The following is an 18,096-nucleotide window of genomic DNA, read 5'->3' on the forward strand; positions in this document are numbered from 1 at the left end:
TTCTTAATAACAGCCATTGTGACTGGTGTGGAATGATAACTCATTGTGGTTTTGATTTGCATTTCCGGGAGGAACCCTCCTGACTGAGGGTGTGAGGGTCTGCTTCAGGAAAATATTTCCAGGTTTTTGTGACCTGGTTCAGGGAAGACAGACAAAGACAGCTTTCTGTTTCTGCAATTTTCTCAAATTCCTTCAGCTTTATTTTAAACTGCCAAGAGCCACATCACTCTGGATAAAGAGCCTTTGCCTGTTCTCATTCAAGCGGTTTTCTTTCTCTTTCTTTTTTTTTTTTTTTTTTTTGAGACAGGATCTTGCTCTGTCACCCAGGCTGGAGTGCAGTGGCGCGATCTCGGCTCACTGCAGCCTCAACTTTCTGAGATCAAGTATCCTCCCACTTCAGCCTCCCAAGTAGCTGGGACTACAAAAATATACCACCACATCAAGCTAATTTAATTTTTTTTAATTTTATAGAGATGGGATCTTGCTATGTTGCCAAGACTGGTTTTTGATTTTTTTTTCTTTTTTTTGAGATGGAGTCTTGCTCTGTCACCCAGGCTGGAGTGCAGTGGCACGATCTCGGCTCACTGCAGCCTCCACCTCCCAGGTTCAACCGATTCTCCTGCCTCAGCCTCCTGAGTAGCTGTGATTACAGGAATCCACCACCATGTCCACCTAAATTTTTTTGTATTTTTAGTAGAGATGGGGTTTCATCATGTTGGCCAGGCTGGTCTCGAACTCCTGACCTCAGGTGATCCACCCACCTCAGCCTCCCAAAGTGCTGGGATTGCAGGCGTGAGCCACCGCGCCCAGTGAGTTTTTGATGATTTCTGCAGTAAACATCTCTATGTGGAGAAAGAGCAAGCTGGGACTACATACGTGCACCACCATGCCTGCCTAATTTAAATTTTTTTTAAAAATTGTGTTTTTTAAGAGATGCGAACTTGCTATGTTGCCCAGGTGGATCTCAACCTACTGGGCTCAAGTCAGCTTTTTGCCTCAGCCTCCCAAGGTGCTGGCATTAGAGGCGTGAGCCACCACCCCCAGTCTTCAGGTGATGTTTGAGTATTTCCGCAGTAGAAATCTCCTTTTTCAGAAATAGCAAGGGGGCTGAGAAAACGAGGGAAGATGGACAAGGGAGGAACAGATACCTGAGGATGTGGGACGTCCTAGGGCCATGTGGGTGAGAGGAAAGTCAGCAGGCTCCAGCTCTGAACTTCACCTCCCAGAGCCGGGTGGGAGGAGAGAAAACAGGGCTGGCTGGGTGCTGCGGTGGCTCACGCCTGTAATCCCAGCACTTTGGGAGGCTGAGGTGGGTGGATCACCTGAGGTCGGGAGTTCGAGACCAGCCTGACCAACATGGTGAAACCCTGTGTCTACTAAAAATACAAAAATTAGCTGGGCATGGTGGTCGGCGCCTGTAATCTCAGCTACTCAGGAGGCTGAGGCAGGAGAATCACTTGAACCGGGGTGGCGGATCTTGCAGTGAGCCAAGATGGCGCTATTGCACTCCCGCCTGGGTGACAGAGCCAGACTCCGTCTCAAATAAAAAAAAAAAAAAAAAAAAAAGGAAAAGAAAACAGGAAAAGAGGAAATTCTGAATCCACTGCCCACTGTTTGCAGATCCGCGAACAGTGGTACCAGCCTCTAGTCTCAATGTGAGGTTTGACTCCAGGACGATGAATTTAAGCTGGGACTGCCAAGAAAATACAACCTTCAGCAGGTGTTTCTTAATTGACAAGAAGAACAGAGTCGTGGAACCCAGGGTGAGACGAATTTCCCATGCTCAACCCCTGTCCTTTACACAGCCCTTTCTGAGTTAAAAGCAACAGGGCCAACCAGGCGTGGTGGCTCATGCCTGTAATCCCGGCACTTTGGGAGGCGGAGGCGGGCGGATCACCTGAGGTCAGGAGTTCGAGACCAGCCTGACCAACATGGTGAAACCCCGTCTCTACTACAAATACAAAATTAGCCGCGCGTGCTGGTGCATGCCTGTCATCCCAGCTACTCGGGAGGCTGAGGCAGGAGAATTACTCGAACATGGGAGGCGGACGTTGCGGTGAGCCGAGATGGCGCCATTGCACTCCAGCCTGGGCAACAAGAGCAAAAGTCTGTCTCAAAAAATAATAATAATAAATTAAATAAAAGCGAGAGGGCTACGGACACAAACAAGTGTGGTATTTGGAGAAATGTCGGAGCCACAATCTCAGGGGGACTGGGAAAGTGCTCTTGGCTCATGTCCGCAATGTGTACCGGAGACTGATTCCCTGAGGCAGAGCCTATTTTACCATATTTTAGCCCAAGAGCTTACTTTACCCCAAGATGACAGAAATCCTGGCAAATGCAATTGGATGTGCGCCTGGGTCTGTGGTGGAAGAAGGGTGGAGAAAACTAAAGTGTCAGTGACTTTTCACTGTGTCACCATCCTGGTCCCCCAAAGGATTAAGGTCAGGGTTTTTGGAACACAGGAGACAGAGAGAGAAGAGAGGGGAGAGGGGAGGGAAGGAGGGAGAAACACAGAAAGAGAGAACAGAAGAGGAGGGAGAGGAAGAGAGAAATATAGATGATCAATAGATAGGTGATAGATGATTTATTGACTGATAGGTGATAATAGATGATTGGGAGATTGATAATCAATTCTATAGATAGATGTTACACGGATGGATGGGTGGTCCTGCTATGTTACCCCAGATGACATACATTTTTTTTTTTTTTGAGATGGAGTTTCGCTCTTGTTGCCCAGGCTGGAGTGCACTGGTGTGATCTCGGCTCACTGCAACCTCCACCTCCCAGGTTCAAGCGAGTCTCCTGCCTCAGCCTCCCAGTAACTGGGATTACAGGCACCTGCCACCATGCACAGCTAATTTTTGTATTTTTAGTAGAGACGGGGTTTCACCATGTTGGCCAGGCTGGTCTCCAACTCCTGACCTCATGATCCGCCCCCATTGACCTCCCAAAGTGCTGGCATTACAGGTGTGAGCCACCGTGTCCGACCTTTATTTTTTGGGATGGAGTCTTGCTCTGTCACCCAGGCTGGAGGCACTGGCGAGATCTCAGCTCACTGCAACCTCTGCCTCCCGGGTTCAAGAGATTCTCCTGCCTCAGCTTCCCGAGTAGCTGGGATTACAGGTACCTGCCACCACGCCTGGCTAATTTTTGTATTTTTAGTACAGATGGGGTTTCACCATGTTGGCCGGGCTGGTCTCAAACTCCTGACCTCAAGTGATCCACCCGCCTCGGCCTCCCAAAGTGCTGGGATTACAGGTGTGAGCCACTGCACCTGGCCTCTAGTCTGATACTTTCAGCACTGCTAGAGTATCAGATTGAGTTTTCACCTGCAAGCTGCTATTCCGCGTATCCACTCAGAGTCCTCAGAGGAAGCGTAGGGAGACGATTTCACAAAGGGAGGCAGCTGCGTGTCACCAAATCCAGGTAAAAACCAATACCATGGCTGGGCGTGGTGGCTCATGCCTGTAATCCCAGCACTTTGGGAGGGCGGGGCGGGTGGATCACCTGAGGTCAGGAGTTTGAGACCAGCCTGGCCAACATGGTGAAACCCTGTCTCTACTACAAATAATTAGCTGGATGTGGTGGCAGGTGTCTGTAATCCCAGCTACTCGGGAGGCTGAGGCAGGAGAATCGCTTGAACCTGGGAGGCGGAGGTTGCAGTGAGCCGAGATCACGCTACTGCACTCCAGTCTGAAGAATGTAGGAGACAGAAGGTGTAATTGGCTCTGTCTGGTTGCAACTCTTCAGCTCAGTAGGAATGAATGTTCATGCACATTTCGTGAAATTTGTCTACATGAAGGAGTGACATTTGAGGTTCACGTGAATACCAGTCAAAGAGGATTTCAGCAAAAACTGCTTTATCCAAACTCAGGTAAGCAAGACAGCTCTGGGATCCGTTTGCAGCACTACCCCCCACCATCCCACCAGCATCAAAGTACATCCCGTTGAACTTCAGAGTGAAAATTGTTTTGTTTCTGCCTCTTCCCAGGAAGGGAGGGTACCGCTGCTCAGAATTTCTCCTGTTTCATCTACAATGTGGATTTCATGAACTGTTCCTGGGCGAGTGGTCCGACGGCCCCTCGTGACGTCCAGTATTTTTTGTACATACAAAACTTAAAGTAAGTGTTCACCTCATGTGAAGAATTAAGAGGGACTCAGGGATGGGAGAAAAATCACGCTGGTTTTTTTTTTTTTTTTCTTTTTCTTAAGACATTGTCTTGCTCTGTTGCCCAGGCTGGAATGCAATGGTGCCATCTCGGCTCACTGCAACCTCGACCTCCTGGGTTCAAGCAATTTTCTTGCCTCAGCTTCCCAGGTAGCTGAGATTACAGGCGCCCGCCACCATATCCAGCTAAATATTGTATTTTTAGCAGAGACGGGGTTTTGCCATGTTGCCCAGGCTGGTCTCAAACTCCTGACCTGAAGTGATCCGCTCGCCTTGGCCTCCCAAAGTGCTGGAATTACAGGCATGAGCCACCACACCAGGCTCCATATATTTATTTAGAGACAGGGTCTTGCTCTGTCACCCAGGCTGGAGTGTAGTGATGTGATCTCAGCTCCCTGCAACCTGTGCCTCCCTCCTGGGTTCAAGCGATTCTCCTGCCTCTGCCTCCCGAGTAGCTGGGACTACAGGCGCACTCCATCACACCCATCTAATTTTTGTACTTTTAGTAGAGACGGGGTTTCACCATGCTGGCCAGGCTGGTCTCAAACTCCTGACCTCAAGTGATCCGCCCGCCTTGGCCTCCCAAAGTGCTGGGATTACAGACGTGAGCCACCGCACTGGGCCTGTTGTTTTGTTTTGTGTTGTGTTGTTTTGTGTTTTTGTGTTTTTTAGTTTTGTTTTGTTTTTGTGTTTTTCTTTTGTGTTTTTGTTTTGTTTTATGTTTTTGTTTTCTGTTTTTGTGGTTTTGTGTTTTTGTGTTTTGTTTTGTGTTTATTTTTGTTTTGTGTTTTTGGTTTGTTTTGTGTTTTTGTGTTTTTGTTTTTTGTTTTGTTTTGTTTTGTGTTGTTTTGTGTTTTTGTGTTTTTTAGTTTTGTTTTGTTTTGTTTTTGTGTTTTTCTTTTGTTTTGTGTTTTTGTTTTGTTTTATGTTTTTGTTGTTTTCTGTTTTTGTGGTTTTGTGTTTTTGTGTTTTGTTTTGTGTTTGTTTTGTGTTTTTGTTTTTTGTGTTTTTGGTTTGTGTTTTTGTGTTTTTTGTTTTGTGTTTTTGTTTTGTTTTGTGTTTTGTGTGTTTTGTGTTTTTTGTTTTGTGTTTTTGTTTTGTTTTATGTTTTTGTGTTTTTGTTTTGTGTTTTTGTTTTGTGTTTGTTTTTGTTTTGTTTTGTGTTTTGTGTTTTTTGTTTTGTGTTTTTGTGTTTTTGTTTTGTGTTTTGTGTTTTGTTTTTTTGTTTTATTTTATGTTTTTGTGTTTTTGTTTTGTTTTGTGTTTGTTTTTGTTTTGTTTTGTGTTTTTGTGTTTTTTGTTTTGTGTTTTTGTGTTTTTGTTTTGTGTTTTTGTTTTGTTTTGTTTTTTTGTTTTATTTTATGTTTTTGTGTTTTTGTTTTGTTTTGTGTTTGTTTTTGTTTTGTTTTGTGTTTTGTGTTTTGTGTTTTTGTTTTGTGTTTTTGTTTTATTTTATGTTTTTGTGTTTTTGTTTTGTGTGTTTTGTTTTGTGTTTTTGTTTTGTGTTTGTTTTTGTCTTGTTTTGTGTTTTTGTTTTGTGTCTCTGAACTCTTTCTAATCTTTCAGGAGAAAGAGGGAGATCCGGTGTCCTTATTACATACAAGACGGGGGAACCCATGTGGGATGTCACCTGGATAACCTGTCAGGATTAACTTCTCGCAATTACTTTCTGGTTAATGGAACCAGCCGAGAAATTGGCATCCAATTCTTCGATTCACTTTTGGACACAAAGAAAATAGGTGAGAATAACACATATGATTTTCCTATTGTTTATAGGTGAAATGGAATTTGCCTTAAAATCTGTGTAACTGAGGCCAAGTGTGGTGGCTCACACCTGTAATTCCAGCACTTTGGGAGGCTGAGGCAGGCCAGTCACCTGAGATCGGGTGTTTGAGACCAGCCTGACCAACATGGGGAAACCCCATCTCTACTAAAAATACAAAAATTAGCCAGGCGTGGTGGCAGGTGTCTGTAATCCCAGCTACTTGGGAGGCTGAGGAGAATCACTTGAACCTAGGAGGTGGACGTTGCAGTGAGGTGAGATTGTGCCACTGCACTCCAGCTTGAGCAACAGAGTAAGACTCTGTCTCAAAAACAAAAATTTGTGTAATTTTGGTGCTGTAACAAATTACAACTCAGCTGACTTAACTTTCCTTTTTTTGAGATACAGTTTCACTCTGTTGCCCAGGCTGGAGTGCAGTAGTGCAGTCTCAGCTCACTGCAAACTCTGCCTCCCAGGTTCAAGCGATTCTCCTGTCTCAGCCTCCTTATTAGCTTGGATTACAGGTGCCCACCACCATGCCCAGCTAATTTTTGTATTTTTAGTAGAGACAGGGTTTCAGCATCTTGGCTGGGCTGGCCTCAGTCTCCCAAAGTGCTGGGATTACAGGTGTCAGCCAACCTCCCTCTTTCTCTCCTTCCTTCTTTCCTTCCTTCCTGCCTTTCTGCCTTTCTTCTTTCTTCCCTTCTTTCTTCCCTTCCTTCCTTCCTTCTTTCCTTCCTTCCTTCCTTCTTTCCTTCCTTCCTTCTTTCCTTCCTTCCGTCCTTCCTTCCTTCCTTCCCTCCCTTCCTTCCTTCCTTCCTCCCTCCTTCCTTCCCTCCCTCCCTCTCTCCCTCCCTTCTTCCTTCCTTCCTTCCTTCTTCCTCTCCTTTCTTCTCCTTCCCTCCTTTCCTCCTTCCTTCCTCTTTTTGTTCATTTCTTCCTCACCAGCATCTCTTCGTGTCCCAGTGCCCCACTCCTGGCTGGCCTCTTGGAGCCAGCCCCATATGCCCACACGCTCTCCTCTTCCCAAGCCCACCACATCCCACCCGTGGACTCCTTCATCCCATTGGACATTCCCAGCCTCTTCAGGCTCAGGACTCTCACAGAAGTGTGAGTCCTGCCCACCGAGCCCATCCCTACCTCCCACCCTGGACCCCCTGCCTCAGTGGGTATCTCTCCTGTACATGGTAGCTGCCCCACCTCCACTTGCACCCAGTGTAGACAGGAGGAGACCCTGCACCACCTCCACCTGGACACGGCGCAGACGAAGAGGTGTCCCTACTCCATCTCCACCTGGACCCAGTGTAGACAAAGAGGTGTTCCAACTCCACGTCCACCTGGACCCAGTGTAGACAAAGAGGTGTCCCTAGTCCACATCCACCTGGACCGAGTGTAGACAGGAGGAGACCCTGCCCCACCTCCAACTGGACCCCGTGTAGACAAAGAGGTGTCCCTACTCCACATCCACCTGGACCCAGTGTAGACAGGACCTCTCTGGTTCAGGGTTGTGTCCTGCGCCCTCATTACAGAACGATTCAACCCTCCCGGCAATGTCACTGTACGTTGCAACACGACGCACTGCCTCATACGGTGGAAACAGCCCAGGACCTATCAGAAGCTGTCGTACCTGGACTTTCAGTACCAGCTGGCCGTCCACAGAAAGGTCGGTGACGGCTCCCCGGGGCTGGGCACCAGGAGGGAGGTGTATGTGACACGCCCGCAGAGGAGCCTGGGAATCCCGGGGAAGTGGCCTGGGGGAAGGATGGGTGGGTGGTGAGCGGTGACTCTGGGGTGAATGCACTTCGGGTAGCAGAGGAAGAGGTGAAGCGTCTGTGGCCTGTGAAGCCACCTTGAAGGAGGTTGCAGGGAGGATGGACAAAGATGATCCTGTAACCATGGAACCAGGAAGTGGACCGGGAGGTGTGGGGGACGATGCCACAAGGAAGGGAGAGCCTCTGCTCCACCTCCAGCTGGACGCAGTGTAGACAGAAGGAGACCCTGCCCCATGTCTACCTGGACCCAGTGTAGATAGGAGACCCCACCCCACCTCCATCTATACCCAGTGTAGACAGAAGGAGACCCTGCCCCATGTCTACCTGGAACCAGTGTAGATAGGAGGAGACCCTGCCCCACCTCCGCGGAGACGCAGTGTAGACAGGAGGAGATCTTGTCCCACAACCCCCTGGACCCAGTATAGACAAGGAGAGCCTGCTCCATATCTGCCTGGACGACAGGAGAATACCCTGCCCCAAGGCCAGTGGACCCTTTCTGGATGGGTCACAGGAAGATATCTGGCCAGGAAGAATTCCGTGTTGGCAGCTCCTCATCCTACCTGTCTTGTAGATTCGGGGTTTGTGGAGGGAGACCTGCTCGCCGCTCCTCAGGGACTCTTTCCCATTCAGTGTCCACACCAGGGGAGACACTGTGTGAACCATCTAAAGTGTTTTAGAAATGGAAACAGTGAGTCTTGTATTGTGTTTTGTTTTGTTTCTAGAATGCCCAGCCTGGCACGGAAAACCTACTGGTAAGTGAAACCACAGACCCTACTGATGACCCTCCATGTAACCCTACAGTCCCCTATTCACCAGACCTAGTGTAACCCTACAGTCCCCTATCACCACACCTAGTGTAGCCCTACAGTCCCCTATCACCACACCTAGTGTAACCCTACAGTCCCCTATCACCAGACCTAGTGTAACCCTACAGTCCCCTATCACCACACCTAGTGTAACCCTACAGTCCCCTATCACCAGACCTAGTGTAGCCCTACAGTCCCCTACTCATGAACCCCAGAGTAACCCTACAGTCTCCTACTCACGATCCCTACAGTTCCCTACTCATGACCCCGAGCATAACCATACAGTCCCCTACCCATGACCCCTGGCGTAACCCTACAATCCCCTACTCACCACACCTAGCATAACCCTACAGTCCCCTACTCATGACCCCTACAGTCTCCTACTCATGACCCCTGGAGTAACCCTACAGTCCCCTATTCACGAGCTATAGTGTAACCCTACAGTCCCCTACCCATGACCTCTGGCAGAACCCTACGATTCCCTATTCACAACCCTGGCGGAACCCTACAGTCCCCTACTCATGACCCCTAGTGTAACTGTACAGTCCTGTACCCATGACCCCTGGTGGAACCCTACAGTCCCCTACTCATGACCCCTAGTGTTGCCCCACAAACCCTAGCGTAACCCCACATGACCCCCGGCGTAACCCTACGGTCCCCTACCCACGACGCATGTCTGACTGGACCCAGGGTAGACAGGAGGAGACCCTGCCCCACCTCCACCTAGACCCAGTGTAGACAAGAAGGAGAGCCTGCCCCACGTCTACCTGGATCCAGTGTAGACAGGAGAATACTCTGACCCACATAAAGTTGAACCACTCACAACCCTAGCGTCACCCTACAGTCTCCATGAACCCAGCGTAACCCTACAGTCTTGGTTTATGAGACTGTTAGTGCCATTGTGGCCCAGGGGTGGACACGGTGGGGCGTGACCCTGAACTGGAGGATGCAGATCTCACATGGGTCTGCTCTTAGCCTCAACCTTCATGTCCCAATGGTTGAAATATTTACACTCAGCATGTTCTACTGATTTTCCCATTTTATTCCTCTTTCCTCTGAGTGGGTTAAAAATATATTCCAGTGACTGTCTAAGGAAATTATGTCTCCCTCTAAAATGCTTTTAGAGTGAGTACTGTTGCCGGATATTTACCAACTCTTGCGGCCACTCTGACCCTCAGTATCCTCCTCTGTCCAATGCATATGCTAGACTTGGGGATCTTAATATCCCTTGCTAAACTATCCATCTGAAGCTCTGTTAATATCAGTTGTTGCTCCTGAATCATTTATTTATGTACGTATGTATTTTTGAGACAGAGTCTCGCTCTGTCCCCCAGGCTGGAGTGCAGTGGTGCGATCTTGGCTCACTGTGACACTCACCTCCCAGGTTCAAGTGATTCTCCTGCCTCAGCCTCCCTGGTAGCTGGGACTACAGGCGCCCACCCCCACACCTGGCCAAAAATTTCTGTTTCAAAAAATAAAATTTTAGCCAGGCATGGTGGCTCAAGCCTGTCATCCCAGCACCATGGGAGGCTGAGGTGGGCAAATCACTTGAGGTCAGGAGTTCAAGACCAGCCTGACCAACGTGGAGAGACCCTGTCTCTGCTAAAAATACAAAAATTACCCATGCGTGGTGGCGGGTGCCTGTAATCCCAGCTATGCGGGAGGCTGAGGCAGGAGAATCGCTTGAACCCTGGAGGTAGAGGTTGCGGTGAGCCAAGATCATGCCATTGCACTCCAGCCTGGGCAACAGAGCGACAGTCTGTCTCAAATAACATCAAATAGGCTGGGCGTGGTGGCTCACACCTGTCATCCCAGCACTTTGGGAGGCTGAGGTGGGTGGATCACGAGGTCAGGGGTTCGAGACCATCCTGGCTAACATGGTGAAACCCCGTCTCCACTAAAAATACAAAAATTAGCCAGGGATGGTGCCGGGCGCCTGTAGTCCCAGCTACTCGGGAGGCTGAGGCAGGAGAATGGCATGAACCTGGGAGGCGGAGCTTGCAGTGAGCCGAGATTGCACCACTGCACTCCAGCCTGGGCGACAGAGCAAGACTCCATCTCAAAAAATAAATAAAATAACATAAAATAAAAAAATTTAAAGCCTACATCACTCAAATTTTCCCAACTTGTCTTCCATCCATATACTAACAAGCCTTGACTCTGCTTAGCTTCCAAGACCCGATCAGACCAAGTGCATTCAGAGTGGTAGAAAAAAAAAAAAAAGAAAAAAAAAAAGGAGAAAAACATTTAAAAGACAAAAGAATGAAAAAAGACAACCTTTTCCTCCACGCAGAAGACGCCTATCTCTAACTTTCTTTTTTTCCTCCAAAGATTAATGTTTCTGGTGATTTGGAAAATAGATACAACTTTCCAAGCTCTGAGCCCAGAGTGAAACATAGTGTGAAGATCAGAGCTGCAGATGTCCGTATCCTGAACTGGAGTTCCTGGAGTGAAGCCACTGAATTTGGTAAGCGTCGGGCGGAGGTGAGGGATGTTTGTGTCATCTGCCACCATCTTGGGGCAGGCACAGAGGTCAGGTGCTCTGTCCTGGGCGCTGAGATTGAATTGAGAACGTCACTGGGAGTAGTATCAGGCTCTGAGTTTATCGCTGAGGCTCAAAAGGAGGAGGTGGTCTCGTACTCAGTCACACAGCATTGCTTTGCTGATGTTTTTTCAGGATGGATGAGCTAAGCTCACTCAATAACCAGAGAAGGGCCGGGTGCAGTGGCTCACGCCTGTAATCCCAGCACTTTGGGAGGCTAAGGTGGGCGGATCACTGGAGGTCAGGAGTTTGAGACCAGCCTGGCCGACATGGTGAAACCCCGTCTCTACTAAAAATACAAAATTAGTGCAGCGTGGTGGCAGGTGCCTGTAGTCCCAGCTACTCGGGAGGCTGAGGCAGGAGAATCACTTGAACCCGGGAGGCGGAGGTTGCAGTGAGCTGGGATCATGCCACTGCACTCTAGCCTGGGCAACACAGCAAGACTCCATCTCAAAAAAAAAAAAAAAAAGCAAAAACTAGCCAGGCGTGGTGGCACGTGCCTGTAATCCCAGCTACTCGGGAGGCTGAGGCAGGAGAATGACTTGAACCCGGGAGGCAGAGGTTGCAGTGAGCTGGGATCACGCCACTGCACTCCAGCCTGGGTAACAGAGCAAGACTCCGTCTCAAAAAAAAAAAAAAGTAGAAGGAGGTGGTCTCATACTTATACGGGGTCATGCAACATTGCTTTGCTGGTGTTTTTTTCAGGATGGATGAGCTAGAATCCCTTAATAGCCAGAGAAGGGCCGGGTGCAGTGGCTCATGCCTGTAATCCCAGCACTTTGGGAGGCTGAGGTGGGCGGATCACTGGAGGTCAGGAGTTTGAGACCAGCCTGGCCGACATGGTGAAACCCCGTCTCTACTAAAAATACAAAATTAGTGCAGCGTGGTGGCAGGTGCCTGTAGTCCCAGCTACTCGGGAGGCTGAGGCAGGAGAATGACTTGAACCCGGGAGGCGGAGGTTGCAGTGAGCTGGGATCATGCCACTGCACTCTAGCCTGGGCAACACAGCAAGACTCCATCTCAAAAAAAAAAAAAAAAAAGCAAAAACTAGCCAGGCGTGGTGGCACATGCCTGTAATCCCAGCTACTCGGGAGGCTGAGGCAGGAGAATGACTTGAACCCGGGACGCGGAGGTTGCAGTGAGCTGGGATCATGCCGCTGCACTCCAGCCTGGGTGACAGAGCAAGACTTCGTCTCAACAAAAAAAAAAGTAGAAAGAGGTGGTCTCATACTCATACGGGGTCATGCAACATTGCTTTGCTGGTGTTTTTTTCAGGATGGATGAGCTAGAATCCCTTAATAGCCAGAGAAGGACTCCAATGATAGCCCTCCTAAAGCCCCACCTCCCTCTACCCCACTGGGAAATAGTCTTTGTCCAGTCAAACCATCACCATTCTGGCTCCCTGGCCAAGAGGAAGCTCTCTCCCTCTTTTTTTTTTTTTTTTGAGATGGCCTTTCGCTCTTGTTGCCCAGGCTGGAGTGCAATGGCACCATCTCGGTTCACCGCAATCTCTGCCTCCAAGGTTCAAGCAATTCTCCAGCCTCAGCCTCCCGAGTAGCTGGGATTACAGGCACCTGCTACCGCACCTGGCTAATTTTGTATTTTTAGTAGAGACGGGGTTTCTCCATGTTGGTCACGCTGGTCTCGAACTCCCAACCTCAGGTGATCTACCCGCCTCGCCCTCCCAAAGTGCTGGGATGACAGGCGTGAGCCGCCACATCTGGCCGGGGAAGGTCTCTTCAAAGCCAGGTCTCGGCCGCCCAGGAGACAGGTCTATGCTTTTCTCTGAAGATGATTTTGAGGGCTCCAAACTGAAAAGGGGAAGGGGCAGGATATTGAGAAGTATGTGGTTTTCACCTAAACAAAGGGGACAGAGGAAAAAATGTGGGCTGGAGTGCAGTGGTGCACCTCCACCTCCCAGATCACACGGACAAAATGGGGTACAGAGATGATCAGAGGTGCATTCATGTCTGAGGGGCCAGGGTGACTGTACCTGTAAGAAATGTTTGTTTGTTTATTTTTTGTTTTTTTGAGACGGAGTCCCGCTCTGTCACCCAGGCTGGAGTGCAATGGCACGATCTCGGCTCACTGCAACCTCCACCTCCCGGGTTCAAGCAATTCTGCTGCCTCAGCCTCCTGAGTAGCTGGGATTACAGGCATGCATCACGCTTGGCCAATTTTTGTATTTTTATTTATTTTTATTTATTTATTTTGAGATGGAGTTTCACTCTGTCACCCAGGCTGGAGTGCAATGGCACGATCTCGGCTCACCGCAACCTCCGCCTCCCGGGTTCAAGTGATTCGCCTGCCTCAGCCTCCTGAGTAGCTGGGATTACAGGCATGCATCACACTTGGCCATTTTATTTATTATTTTATTTATTTATTTATTTATTTATTTTGAGACAAATTCTCACTCTGTCTCCCAGGCTGGAGTGCAATGGCACGATCTCGGCTCACTGCAACCTCTGCCTCCCGGGTTCAAGAGATTCTCCTGCCTCAGACTCCCGAGTAGCTAGGATTACAGGTGCATGCCACCACGCCTGGCTAATTTTGTATTTTTTTTAGTAGAGACGGGGTTTCACCATGTTAGTGAGGCTGGTCTTGAACTCCTGACCTCAGATGATGCACCTGCCTCAGCCTCCCAAAGTGCTGGGATGACAGGTGTGAGCCACCGTGCCTGGCCCAATTTTTGTGTTTTTAGTGGAGATGGGGTTTCACCATGTTGCCTAGGCTGGTCTCGAACTCCTGACCTCAAGTGATCTGTCTTCCTCAGCCTCCCAAAGTGCTGGGATTACAGGCATGAGTCACTGCGTCCGGCCCATGGTGGCGAAGTTTTAACAGCTCACCACAGATTTCCTCGTGGGCAAAACATGCAGCAGGCAGGTCGCCTTTCATCTCAGAGCCATCTTACTTAGGAACCAAAAAGAGGGAGGCAGGTTTACTCTACCCAGTTCCCAGCTTGACTGTTCCCTTTGGCTAAATGCATTTGGACACCCCAAGAGATTTAATTTCCTTTCACACGTCCGTCAGTGATTCACCGCAGACGCAAACCTGTGTGTCTCTCTAGGCTCTGACGACAGAAACCTCAGCTCTGTGTACACTTACGTGCTCCTGATCCTGGGAACCCTTGTCTGTGGCATCGTCCTCGGCTTCCTCTTTAAAAGGTAATCTGTGAAACACCTGGGCCTCCCCCAGGCAAACAGGCCAGGCCGGGAGCAAAGCGCTTTCTCCAAAGTCTCTGTCTCTGTGAAAGAGAAACAGCCTTGGCCGGGCGCAGCGGCTCACGCCTGTCATCCCAGCACTTTGGGAGGCCGAGGCGGGCGGATCTCCTGAGGTCAGAAGTTCGAGACCACCCTGACCAATGTGGAGAAACCCCGTCTCTATTAAAAATACAAAATTAGCTGGGCGTGGTGGCGGGCGCCTCTCATCCCAGCTACTCGGGAGGCTGAGGCAGGAGAATCGCTTGAACCCGGGAGGCGGAGGTTGCAGTGAGCCGAGATCACGCCGTTGCACTCCAGCCTGGGCAACAAGAGCGAAACTCTGTCTCAAAAAAAAAATGATAATAAATAAAAAGAGAGAAACACAGCCTGCAAATCTACCTGGTGGTTCCATGACCCATTCAGTAATACGGAGAACTTGCTTGGGACCCCACCTTTTTGCTGGACGTGAGATGCCTCTAGAGCTCAGCTGCGGGCACAAAGGAGGTATCTTCCTGTCTCCTGTGGCTTCGCCTCTAAGGGACGATCGTTTCTGCCTTTCCCAGCTTCTGGAGGCTCCCTGCATCCCTGGGCTTGTGGCCACATCACTGCCATCTCTGCCTCCGTCTCCACGTGGCCTCCTCCTCTGTGTCTGTGTCTCCTCTTCTGCCTCTTAGAAGGGCATCTGTCATTGGATTCAGGGACCACACAGATACACACTAAGAATCACCAAATGGGCCAGGTGTGGTGGCTCACGCCTGTAATCCCAGCACTTTGGGAAACCAAGGCGGGTGGATCACGAGGTCGGGAGATCGAGACCATCCTGGCTAACACGGTGAAACCCCGTCTCTACTAAAAATACAAAAAATTAGCCGAGCGAGGTGGCGGGCACCTGTAGTCCCAGCTACTCGGGAGGCTGAGGCAGGAGAATGGCGTGAACCCAGGAGGCGGAGCTTGCAGTGAGCCGAGATTGCACCACTGCACTCCAGCCTGGGCGACAGGGCAAGACTCTGTCTCAAAACTAACAAAAAAACACCTCCAACCCAGAAGCCACGCTCTTCAAGGCTGGTGGGATCAAGGCAGACGTTTCCCCTCTGGAGCTCAGCCCTTCAACACCAGTGACCTCAGACTCCCTGAAGTTGCCCACAGCCTCAGCCTTCTGAATAGCTGGGATTACAGGCGTGCACCACGATACCCAGCTAATTTTTGTATTTTTAGTAGAGATGGGGTTTCACCATCTTAGCCAGGCTGGTCTCGAACACTTGACCTCAATTGATCCACCCGCCTCAGCCTCCCAAAGTGCTGGGATGACAGGTGTGAGCCACCATACCTGGCCTAGTTCCTTAAGATTTTTGTCATTTGGTGATTTTTTTTTTTTTTTTTCGAGATGGAATCTTGGTCTGTCACCCAGACTGGAGTGCAGTGATGTGATCTCGGCTCACTGCAACCTCCACCTTCCGGGTTCAAGCGATTCTCCTGCCTCAGCCTCCTGAATAGCTGGGATTACAGGCATGCACCACGATACTCAGCTAATTTTTGTATTTTTAGTAGAGACGGGGTTTCACCATGTTGGCCAGGCTGGTCTCGAACTCCTGACCTCAAGTGATCCACCCGCCTCGGCCTCCCAGAATGTTGGCATTACAGGCGTGAGCCACTGCGCCTGGCCTGGTTCCTTAAGATTTTCGTCACTTGGTGATTCTTAGTGAAGTTGTTTTGCGCAGTTGAGCACAGATAGCCCGCACACAGCATCCCTCGGCACAGGGCGTTGATGGAAGGAACTCTGGTGACCTGGGGTTCGTTCTCTTCACACTTTTTCTCTGTGTCTCAGGTTCCTTAGGGTACAGCGACTGTTCCCGCCAGTTCCACAGATCAAAGACAAACTGAATGATAACCATGAGGTGGAAGATGAGGTAGGTAGGGGTGGGCGGAGCAGTGACCTGGGATGGAAAGAGGGTAGTGGGGAACATGGGACACAGCCTCTGAGTGTCGACCATCTTGCTTCTCCACCAGCTGCGACTGCAGCGTCGCCATGGATGTGGCTGGAATCTGTATCCCGTTCCTGGGCCTTCTCCCGGATTGGGGTCAGGGTCGTATCTGTGAGGTCCAGCAGGAGAAATTGAGGCAGGGTAGTGGTCAAAAAAAGGAGGAGAAGATGGTAGAGAGGGCCGGGCACGGTGGCTCACACCTGTCATCCCAGCACTTTGGGAGGGTGAGGCAGGTGGATCACATGAGGTCAGAAGTTCGAGACCAGCCTGGCCAACATTGTGAAACCCCATCTCTGCTAAAAATACAAAAAATTAGCCGGGTGTGGTGGTGCACGCCTGTAATCCCACCTACTCTGGAGGCTGAGGCAGAAGAATCACTTGAACCCAGGAGGCGGAGGTTGCAGTGAGCCGAGATCGCGCCATTGCACTCTAACCTGGGCAACAAGAGCAAAACTCTGTATCAAAAACAAAACAAAACAAAAAAACAACCACAGCAGGGAGAGGAGAGAGACAGAGAAGAGCAGAGGCACAGAGAGGGGAGAGAGACAAACACAGAGAGACACAGAGACAGAAAAAGAGAGAGACGGAGAAGGAGAGATAGAGACAGGGACAAAGAGAAAAAGACAGACAGAGGGAGAAACAGAGAGACATAGGTGGACACGGAGAGGGGAAGAAGAGAGAGAGAGAGAGTGACAGAAAGAGACAGACCAAGGGATGGGAGTGGAAGAGAGAGACGGAGGGAGGAAAGAGACAGAGAGGGAGGCAGAGAAAAGAGACACAGAGACACGGAGAGAGACAGGGAAGACAGAGGAGTGGGACTTAGACTCAGCGAGAGCCCAGAGAGGGTGAACAAGGGCGAGGAACCATGTGACCTGCACCCCGAGACCCCATTGGTGCTCCTCTCCCACCCACCTCTCTCCAGCTCAGGGACTGCGTCTTATGTTGCAGTAGGCGGGCAGGCTGGAAAGTCAGGTCAGGGCTCATGCTACATCCCAGAGGCAGAACCGTCCTGCATTCTCAGAGTAGGAGATGAAATTTTTAAAAAGGAAATAAAACTCTTGTCCAGGGAACCTCAGCTTTTATCCTTTAGACCTTCGACTGATTAGATGAGGCCCACCCTTCCCACTTTATACCTTCGACTGATTGGATGAGGCCCACCCTTCCCCCTTTAGACCTTCGACTGATTGGATGAGGCCCACCCTTCCCCTTTAGACCTTCGACTGATTAGTTGAGGCCCACCCTTCCCCTTTAGACCTTCGACTGATTGGATGAGGCCCACCCTTCCCCTTTAGACCTTCGACTGATTAGTTGAGGCCCACCTTTCCCCTTTAGACTTGTTTTTTTTTGGGGGATGGAGTTTCGCTCTTGTTGCCCAGGCTGGACTGCAGTAGCGCAATTTTGGCTAACTGCAACCTCTGCCTTCCAGGTTCAAGGGATTCTCCTGTCTCAGCCTGGCGAGTAGCTAGGATTACAGGCTCACACCACCGCGCCCAGCTAATTTTTTGTATTTTTAATAGAGATTGGGTTTCACCATGGCCAGGCCGGTCTTGAACTTCTGACCTCAGGTGCTCCGCCCACCTTGGCCTCCCAGAGTGCTGGGATTACAGGCATGAGCCACTGTGCCCAGCCACTTTTAGGCTTTTGACTGATTAGATGAGGCCCACCCTTCCCCCTTTAGACCTTCAACTGATTAGACGAGACCCAGCCTTCCCCTTTAGACCTTCAACTGATTAGATGGAGCCCACCCTTCCCCTCTAGACCTTCAACTGATTAGGCCAGGCCCACCCTTCCCCTTTAGACCTTCGACTGATTAGGTGAAGCCCACTCTTCCCCCTTTACACCTTTGACTGATTATATGAGG

General features: G+C 49.9%; 1 protein-coding gene across 3 annotated transcripts in view; it reads left to right on the top strand.

The window, feature by feature from the left end:
- Positions 1 to 18,096, top strand: part of LOC129475916 (granulocyte-macrophage colony-stimulating factor receptor subunit alpha-like) — a 39,702-nt gene that overhangs the window by 18,525 nt on the left and 3,081 nt on the right. For all 3 annotated transcript variants that reach the window (XM_063635487.1, XM_063635488.1, XM_063635486.1), the window contains exons 3-11: positions 1,621 to 1,763; positions 3,754 to 3,877; positions 3,995 to 4,124; positions 5,738 to 5,910; positions 7,463 to 7,596; positions 8,428 to 8,457; positions 10,843 to 10,978; positions 14,121 to 14,217; positions 16,079 to 16,160. In XM_063635487.1, the coding sequence (XP_063491557.1) occupies positions 1,621 to 1,763; positions 3,754 to 3,877; positions 3,995 to 4,124; positions 5,738 to 5,910; positions 7,463 to 7,596; positions 8,428 to 8,457; positions 10,843 to 10,978; positions 14,121 to 14,217; positions 16,079 to 16,160 (1,049 nt within the window). The remainder of the gene's footprint in view (positions 1 to 1,620; positions 1,764 to 3,753; positions 3,878 to 3,994; positions 4,125 to 5,737; positions 5,911 to 7,462; positions 7,597 to 8,427; positions 8,458 to 10,842; positions 10,979 to 14,120; positions 14,218 to 16,078; positions 16,161 to 18,096) is intronic.

Source organism: Symphalangus syndactylus, chromosome Y (assembly GCF_028878055.3).
Source record: "Symphalangus syndactylus isolate Jambi chromosome Y, NHGRI_mSymSyn1-v2.1_pri, whole genome shotgun sequence".
In the NCBI taxonomy this organism is placed as follows: Eukaryota; Metazoa; Chordata; class Mammalia; order Primates; family Hylobatidae; genus Symphalangus; species Symphalangus syndactylus.